This window comes from Phaethon lepturus, unplaced genomic scaffold (genome assembly GCF_000687285.1).
Source record: "Phaethon lepturus isolate BGI_N335 unplaced genomic scaffold, ASM68728v1 scaffold38376, whole genome shotgun sequence".
NCBI lineage: Eukaryota > Metazoa > Chordata > Aves > Phaethontiformes > Phaethontidae > Phaethon > Phaethon lepturus.
Genome location: NW_010546265.1, coordinates 1 through 9,137, shown reverse-complemented (window position 1 = coordinate 9,137; position 9,137 = coordinate 1). Strand labels below are relative to the sequence as shown.

Genomic DNA, 9,137 nt, shown 5'->3' with positions numbered 1-9,137 from the left:
CCCTAAGCCGAACGTTGCCGGCAGCAGCCACTGGGAAGGAAAGGGAGAAGACATGAGCAGGGGCTGGTGCATTTTTGACATGCCCTCATATGTCAACTTTGACAGCCCTCCAAGAAGCATGGAGCCTGCAGCAATCCCGTTTTCTCATCTTGATCTTTTATGGGTTCTTTTCCTACCCAAGGGGCTGGAGGGCTTTCTACCACCCACCCCAGGTGCCCCATTCACCCTAATGCCTTGTCCCCTTGTCTCCCACCCCACCTCCCACTGGGCTGAGCTCTCACCTCAGAGAGGTTCATGACAGCGGTGCCAGTGCCTTCGGGGTCCATGCTGTGGAAGAACCCTGCCGGGGCAAAAGAGCAAGGTGAGCAACGCGTCCCGCTGCCTCTGCCCTCCCTGCCTCAGAGCCACCACTCACTGAACATGGCCTCCAGCTTCACAAGGCAGCAGACAAAGTTGTCGAAGTCCACACCCATGTCAGCGTCTGCGTAGCGGGCCACCACCACCTGATGCAGCTTGTTGTTCAGCTTGAAACCTGTCAGGCAGAGAGCAGTCAGCACCCCAGGAAGGCAGGAGAGGAGGATGTAACTATGATACTCATGCCCCCAGCTGAAGGAGCCACCGACCCACCCAAGGAAGGGCCCTGTGTCCAGCCTCAGCAAGAAGAGGGGATGCTCTCCCTGGAGCCATATGACTAGTTAGCTCAATGATCCACCCCAGGTCAGAGGAAGGCAGAGGCTGGGACCACCTTGCATGCATCCTTAAGTCTGAGGTTTCAGCGCTTGGCACAGCTGGGATGGAGAGAGCCCAGTGCAGACATGGGCCACATCTCACTACCACGACAAGGTGGCTCCAAGCACGCAATATAGGCTGTTTTCACTCTTCTCCAGCTACTTGGGACAGGGGTCCGACAGTAGAAGCCCCCTCCCCAGCCCCTAGCCCAGCCCCATCCTTCTCCAGACCTACCAGCTGACTCTAGAGCCATGCGCATCTCATAGGAGCTCATGGTGCCTGACTTATCCAGGTCGTGCTGGCGGAAGATCGTCTGCAAAAACACCACAGGGGACATGCAGGGCAGGCTGTCCCCTCACCCTGCTGCACACAGAGGTCTGCTACCCCTGTGCAGTGTGCCATGCCCCTCACTCCTCACCAGCCAGCTCCGGATCTTGTTCCACAGGATCTGGAACTCCACCAGCCCAAGGCGGGCACTGCCATCTTTCTGGGGAGCAGAGGGTCAAGGAAAAAAGCCGCCAGCAAAGGGGGTAGCGTAAAGGCAAAGCCATCAGATCCCAGCCACCTGAGGTGAGAAAAGCCTGGCCACACTTGGCCTGCCCAGTTTTCCTCCCAACTTCCCCTCTCTGTCCTGCAGCATCAGCAAGATGAGAGCCTGCAACCCAGCAGAGAAAAGTGCAATGCTTAAACTAGCTGCCATGCCACTCCCCAGGAGCAGCTGTGCTGCTGCTGTAGCAAGCACATCACTGCGGTGTCCTTGAAGCAAAACTGGGCTGGCGTGCAGCAAAAGGGGATGCTGCAGGGCCAGGCTGGAGAAAGACTCGGAGGTGCTCCTCTACCCTCGCCTGACCCCTCAGCTGCATGTCCTTGTGCAAGCAGGAACACGGGTCATGGCTCCTGACACTTTACACCTCTCATCCTCAACTGCTGGACAGGATGGTTTGGGAGGAAGGCAGCCCAACAGCCCTTGTTCCCTTCCAGGAGTGCCTTGAAGGCTGGGTGGCATCATGGCATGTCAGGCTGGGGAGCCTGTGGGGAAGGGAAGCACAGGGTGCTTCCTCCTGGAGGGGAAGACTGAAGGTGCAAGTGGGTCTGGGCTGGGCTTCTGGTGGTGGAGCCAGGGGAACCGCTGGCCCTTTCCAAAAAACCTCCTGCTAAAGCCCAGTGGCGTAGGGCAGGTGTCCCTGAAGCCACAAGGACTCCTGCCTGCCTGCCTGCCTGTCTTCCTTCCTCTGGTTGAACAGCCTCAGCATGGCCAGAGAGCCAAACCCCAGCTCCCGTGAATTCTTGCTACCGGCAGGCTGAGCACTAGGGAAGCTGGCCCCTGCCTGCAGCACCAAGAGGATACATCCATCAGGTTGACCATGTTGCGGCAGGAGTCCAGGCTGAACCCATCCGTCTTCAGATCTTTGTCTGAGGAGGAAGGAGGAGCTTGAGCACATGCATCAAAACCCAACCTGCTGAGCAGGCATGTGCCACGGGGAGCAAGGGGTGGGAAGGGCAGTGCTTACGCCTAGCGATGACTCTGTTCAGAATAGTCCGGAGCTCGAAGACACTGATTTCCATGTCCTGCAGCAGGAGCAGAGTTAGCAGCACCCCTTGCCTGCCCTCCACCCCACCTGTGGCCATTCTACAACTCCTGCCTAAACATCTCTGCCTTAGTCACAAAACTTCAGGGTGCCGTTGCATTTCCTGCATGCTCAGAAAAGCTTGGGCCACAGCTGGATGCCCCTTCCCCAAATCTGCTCCTGTCACACCACCCCTGCAGGCAGCTGGGCTGAACCATGGCAGAGATGGACTTGTCTGCAGGATTGGACTGAGCAAGCATTGGGTGGGCAGGAGCTCTCATGGCCAGGGGTCCTGTCCCATACTCTCCCCAGGCCAGGGCCCCCCAGAGCTGGGCGCAGCTGTACCCACCTCCCCTGCCAGCTGCTGGAACATGTTCTTGAAGCCGTCCTCTATGTCATCCTCAGTTATTGCCTCCTGGGGTGACGCAAGGCAGAAAGAAGTTAGTGGTCAAACCCGGGCTCTGCCCTGCCTCCCAGGCTCAGAAAACCCAAACTGGAAGGGAAGCTCTTCTTTATTCTTTGTTACTTCCCACATCCCCATCACCTCGACCCTGCCAGCCCCTCTCCAGCCACAGCAACGTCTCAAACTCAGACAGCCACCTCCTGCCTGCAGCTTCCCCTCCCAAGCCCCAGAGCCTCAGCACCAACCGAACCAAAGCAGCAGCTCCTACCTCATCTGCCAGATCAGCTGAGATCTCCTCGTCCAGCTCCCTGGGGGCAGAAAGGAGGAAAGCAGAGTGATGAGCGGGGTCCCCAGCCAGCAGGCTGCCTGCGGTGGGGAAATGTCCCACCGCTCACAGGCACAGGGCATCCCCTGGCCAGACAGGGGGACTCACGCCGTGTCCGACTGCTTCTCCGTGAAGACCCGCAGGATGAAGTCGGCCTCCTTGTGCGGCTCGAAGGTGGAGGGCACAACGATGTACTCGCCGGGGGGCAGCCGGATCTGGTTGCTCACCTCCCGCAGGTTGATGAAGGTCTCAGACCGTGCCCGTGACTGGTTTCGCAGGAAGAAGTCCTTCTTCAAGTGTACGCTCTGGCTGCCCTGCGCCTAGGGGAATGAACGTGCTTGGGGCCCACAGCTCTGCAATGGCGGGAGGGACCCACAGGGAGCGGCAGGACCAAACCTGGCCTCACTGGGCAGGACATCCCTACCCTGCCCATCCCAGCAGGAGCCATCCCTCCAGCATGAAGGTGCCCAGCACCCATTAGCACCCTAGCCGCTGCCAGCGTGGTGGGAGCTCCCATGCCGCTGGGTGCACATGCATGCATGCATGTGCATTAACCCATTCCTGTCCACTCTTGCGCTCCCCTCCTGGCTCTGGTGGCTCAGGACGTACCTCCTCAGGAACCTGCAGGGAGGACAGAAAAGGGGGAAAAAAAAAAAATCAGAATCCCAGTACCTGCCCCCATCCCTTGCAGCGTGCAGAGCATGGGACAGGGGACATTAACCCACACACTGGCCAAAGCAGGTGGGAAAGGTTTCCTTGAGACTGGGGCGCCAGGTCCAGGCAGGACTGGCAGGGCTGAGCTGGTCCCAAGGAAGCAGCATTGGAGCAGGCAGGAGTTACCTCGTAGACAGCGAAGCCAATGGTGTGCATGTCACCCCCGACCCGCCTCTCTCGCCGACGGTGTTTCTGCATCAGAGCCACCAGGAAGCTGCAGGCCACCTCATCGTCCCCAGGGTCATCATCCTCTTCCAGCAGCTTGATTTTAAACTGGGGGTTGATCCAGAACGTGGCTGGGAGGAAGAGGACGCACGGATGAGACACGCTGCTTAATCGCGCTGCCAAGAGTGGAATGTGGCGGGGAGAGGTACCTGGGTGATTCCTGCAGCCCCCCGCAGTGCTCCCCCGGCGCCACGTGCCCTCAAACACTTGCGTGTGCCACCTGCTGAGCTCGTCCTTGGTGAGGGCATCGGGGGTCAGGTTGCAGATCTCCAGCCTGGAGAACTCCCTCATGAAGTCCCGGAAAGACATCCTGCAGGAGGCAGGCAGAGGCTGAGGCCAGGGCACTGCAGGTCGGGGGGGAGGAGAGCACAAGCAGCTCCAGACCCAGCCAACGTTTTGGGTTAATGAAGTGACAGTGAGATTATTCACCCTGAGCAGTTATAGCTCATTTAAAGCCACTGCTGGGTTTGGGGAAGAAGGGATGTTTACCCTTTCTAGATGTTTATTTTGCATTTAGTTGGGCTGAATTTCCTTGAAGGGAGGAAAATTATTAACTAGGTCAGATGAGAAAATGCTTCTAGGCTTTCCGGTGCTGGAAACCCAGCTCATAAAGGCAGGTCACGCATTTCAGGTGAAGCAGGACCATGGGATCTCTCCCCAGCTCCTCTGCTCTTTCCCAGGCTGGCTGCTGAAGAAGAGCAGCACTTTGCTCTGGCGCTCACCAGAACTCTCCATCCTCCATCTTCAGCTGCAGCTCTTCCCTGTCGCCAGGGTCAATGTTGTTCCACTCAGAGGAGCTGCAGAAGCAGAAGAGAGACAATTAGACAAGGACTACTCAAGGTGAATCGAGAGCACTTCAGAGCTGGCCCTCAAACTGCCCCCCTCACCGACGCGAAGGGCATTGCATGCTGCGAGCTTCCCTCGGCAGTGCTGCGTACTCCGTTGCTGCGTGTGCAGGCCCTGCTGGCCTGCCAGCAGTGGGACCGAGGTCTCATCTGTCCAACTCACCCATCGCTCCAGGCTCCGGTCCACTCCACCTGACCCCAGGGGTTCCTGATGCGAATGAGCTGTTCCTGCTGCCCCCGGTAGTTCCCCTGCCGGCCATCAGACACAGGAGGTTGAGCCCATGCCACTGGCCAGGCTATTTTACTGCTATTAAAGTTTCATGTAGCCAACTCACATCTCTGAAGGCTGTGACAGAATAGGCGTGGCCCTTCACCAGCTTCTTGAAGGTCACCGCTTCCATATCAAAGGCACTTGTGATCTGAGGAGCATGCGCAAAGCTCAAGTGAACATGATGAATTTCATGTAGTCCTACCCCTATCCCTTCCCTCCACCATGTGGAGAACTCCCCTTGCTTTGCACTGCTCTGGCCAAGAGAAGCAGCAGGTACCAGCACCTTCTGCTCAAAGGCTGCTGGCTGAGGACAATATAAAGACAGTTTCCCAGCCAGAAGACCCTGAAGATCCATCAGGGAACCACCCAAACTTCAGAAAGCAAGCAAAGGATTTCATGAGAGGGAACGGATGGAAAACCCCACTCCAGATAATTCTCAGATGCTGATGTAAGACATGGCCAGAGCTATAGGCAGACGCTTGTTCAGCAGCCAACGCTTGAGATGGACATTCCCGCTCTATCCAAAGGAGCCCATTCCCAGCAACTGGGCTGTGGCCCCACTCGCTGTGCCCCGGGGCTGCCACGCTGGCTCTGGAAAGGGTGCTCTGCTAAGAGGGGAAAGAAGTAACGCCCAGCAAGGGGACTGCTGACACGATCTCGGGCTGCGAGGCCTCACTTTGGCTATCGCTGGGGCAGAGCGGGTGCACCACTTACGTCGATGGAGCAGCCCAGCAGGGACCCCCTCTCCAGCGCCTTGCGGATGATGTGGCCCATGTTGCGCGGCGGCCGCTTAAGGTCGTACATCTCTGCCACGCCGCCGGTGAAGTCCTCGAAGCCCTCGGTGGTGCTGCCCCCCGAGAGCGACTCGTAGCAGCCGTTCAGCCTGAGCGCCGGCCGGCAAGAGGGGCGCGTGAGGTGACAAGGACACAGCACAGTGCTGCTCCCCGCTCCCCAGGCACCCAGCACAAGCAGGGCCAGGGATAGAAGAGACCCCCTCCTCTCCCCCCCGCACAGTGAGGTGCCCTGTCCCCCACCTGCCCATGTGCCCGCCGCGGGGGTACCCACTTGGCATAGGCCTTCTCCAGCAGAGCACTCCAGAACTCAGTGCACTCTGCCGAGTGCACGAACAGAAGCTCCCCGTCCTTGGTGGGCAGCTGGTCATCCACCACCACGTCCACCCACTCACCAAACTGCCAGATCTGGGGGGTCCAGGAGAGAGTGGGGTGAGCTCAAGGCATCGCACGACTTGCTCATCCCTACCCCAGACAGATGCCCTCAGCCCACTGCCCTCCCTCCTGTGGAGGTGCAGGAACTCCCAGCCCACCTGGAAGTGGAAGATGCCGGCATAATCTTCCTGGAAGCTCTGCCCGTGGGGCACCACGCGGTGCAGGAGCTCCTCATTGAGCGTGAGGGAGCCGATGGCAGCCAGCAGCCAGCAGTCACCTGGGGAAGGAGAGAAAGGTGGTGTGAGCACCCACCACCTCCCTAGCTGGAGGGGTGGGCGGTGGATGCGTAGGAGCCCGCAGCGTGCTCTCCTTGCCAACATTTGGGGTCCCCAGCTCAAAAAGCACATGGAGAAACCAGAGAGGGTCCAGCAGACAAACAGAGCTCAGGCAGCCAGGCTCATTCAGCCTGCCTTGGAGAGAAGTATTAGCTCAAGGCAACAGGGAACGATCCTCCCTGACCTGCAGCCTGTGTCCAGACCACCACATATAGTCAGCACCAAACAGACCCCTCCTGCAGCCGTTTATCTAGACTCTCTTGGGACTCATTCGTATGACCGCCCTCCACACCTCACACAGTGAATTCTGCAGTGGAATTACACTTTGCATTTAAAAAAACCATTTTATCAAGCAAGAGGTTTAACGCTGCTGCCCTGGCTTCTCAAACTGCGAGCAACACCACCGCACTTTTCCTTCCAAGTGCTCTTAACCACAACTGCTGCTCCAGGCCAGCACTGCACTTCAAATTCTTTGCCTTGGTTCCCCTTTTTCTTTTGCCTTTGAAGCCTGTCACACCTTAGCCTTGAGCCTGGATAACTTGTACCAGGCTGTGGTTTGACAAAATGGCATTTCAGACTTTTTAATGACCAGTTGAACACCACCGCAGTGCTCTGGGCTGTTAGGTGCTCCAGTTACCACCTCAAGTTTGTTCTAATTACTGGATGCATTAAATGTGGTCAACCTCAAAAACAACATGCTATGTGTTCTAAGGTACACGATACTCCCAGTCGAGTGCCCAACTTGATCCAAATCAGGATGACACTCTTGGTGGTACCCAGATGGGGTTCCGATGACCATGAAACCCCAGTTGCCAGCCCTGCCAGCCTACCCAGCCCATTAACACTGCTCTCCTTGTCTCAGTGCCTTTGTCTCAGGAGACATCCCTGAAGAAATGACAAATCACCACTTGTACTCTGTAGCTCTTCTCTCAGTTCCCTTCTGCCACACCGCGCTGCTTCGCAAGCACTTTGTCATGACCAGCACATCCTCACCTCAGTTCGTTACTGTCATCCAGCTGCCATCCCTCACCATTTATCAAAGCAGGGAGCTCTTTGGAGCAGCTCCTGGTGTTGCCGTTGGCATTTGTCAGGCATGGGTCCACCCGACATCTCCCCTGATGTTAGAATCGTCAAGCTGTGCACACATCAACCCAGTTTTGTGGAACCTTAACCTAGAACCACCAGGAGGCACAGGGTGTCCCCTGCCTTCCAGTTTTCACCACACTAAATGGGAGGGGAAGCCTTTGGCGCAGAGATGGTTGTGCAAAGGATGGCATGAAAATGCACTGGACAGGCCTGGGACAAGGTGCTGTGAAACTGGTCCACCCTCAACCTTACACAAACACCTCTTCTCCAGCCACACCAGCCCTCCCCAGCCACTGCTCTCCAGACCAAGGTCTGGGGACAGAGCTCCAGCACTCACCCAGAGCCCCCTGGCAGATGTCTGTCCGGGTTGCACCACCAACGATGAACTGAGGGTCATCCACTAATTCCTGCAGGCGGAGGAGAGAATCAGATGCTGGTGTTGGATCTCAGCAGGGCCTGGGCTTCTGGGGGGCTGGCACCCACTGCAGCTCTGACTTGGGAGGAAGGGTATATGGTCCTTGAGATATGTACCCCACCTTCCATCGGCCAGGGAAGTCTGCTTGACTGCAACCCCAAGGCCATCACGGTAAGGTGAGGCAAGATCTTCTGCTGTAGCCATGGGAGGGCACAGCTAGATAGACTAATGGCATTCCCCTTGCACTCATGGCACTGGGGGATATACACCCTCAAAAGCCCTAGTCACTGAGGGTGACACACCCATGCTACAACACCTAGAAGCAATGACATAGCCCACCCATTTTAAAGCCCACGGTCTGCTGCCCAACGGAAGCAGGACCTGCTGGACATGATTCTTTTCTGAGCAGACTCTTGTGGGGCACTGCTCTAGACCCTTGGGAAAGGAGGCTATGAAGCACTTGAGGGACTTGGAGCACCAAGAGGAGCAGTCCAGGGCCAGGCTGCAGCTTGGCAAACCACCTCAGTGCAGACCTTGCAGGGCACGGATGCCAGCCCAGCCGGAGGAGAAGCAAGCCCAGGGCTTACCGATGGACGCTTCCACTCCACCCCCCGTGTCTTGCTTGAGTGTGGCCCCAGCTCCTTGAATCCAAGGGCAGAGGGGCCAGCTGGGAACTGGGGGTCCCTAAAGAGGGTGCCGCTCTCAATGCACTCCTGTTTGAGGGCCTCATAGTCCTGGTTGAGGTACTTGATGGCGTTGTTGTGTTGGCCAACCCCCTCGGCTCTCAGGCGGTCCCTCTGCAGACGGGCAGCCATCCCACCAAAGGGCATCATGGCTGGGCACCGGCAGCACTACTTTCAGCTCCTCTCCCTGCAACGAAACCAGCATGGCCGGGCTAAGGCAGCGCCCGGTGCCCGTGTACCACCTGGGGACGTCAGCCATTTCACATGGTGCCAGTCTCAGAGGCTGGATCCCCAATTCCCCACCACCCCCACTCCATCAGCATTGCCCCGGGGCAAGGAGGACCTCCCCAAACCCCATCCCCGGCAGCAGCC

At 57.8% G+C, this 9,137-nt stretch overlaps 1 protein-coding gene across 1 annotated transcript; it reads right to left on the bottom strand.

Annotated features, from left to right (window-relative positions):
- Positions 1 to 281: 281 nt before the first annotated feature.
- On the bottom strand, positions 282 to 8,948 carry LOC104622448 (calpain-1 catalytic subunit; the record flags this gene model as incomplete). The annotated part of the gene is made up of 20 exons (XM_010289237.1): positions 8,670 to 8,948; positions 8,005 to 8,074; positions 6,405 to 6,523; positions 6,146 to 6,279; positions 5,795 to 5,963; positions 5,145 to 5,228; positions 4,973 to 5,058; positions 4,687 to 4,761; positions 4,114 to 4,274; positions 3,866 to 4,035; positions 3,635 to 3,646; positions 3,134 to 3,345; positions 2,969 to 3,008; positions 2,647 to 2,709; positions 2,241 to 2,298; positions 2,078 to 2,142; positions 1,148 to 1,216; positions 964 to 1,042; positions 416 to 532; positions 282 to 340 (listed from the first exon to the last, which is right to left on the bottom strand). Coding segments are annotated over exons 1-20 (2,088 nt in total), but the record flags the coding sequence as incomplete, so codon positions are not given.
- Between the last annotated feature and the right edge of the window lie 189 nt (positions 8,949 to 9,137).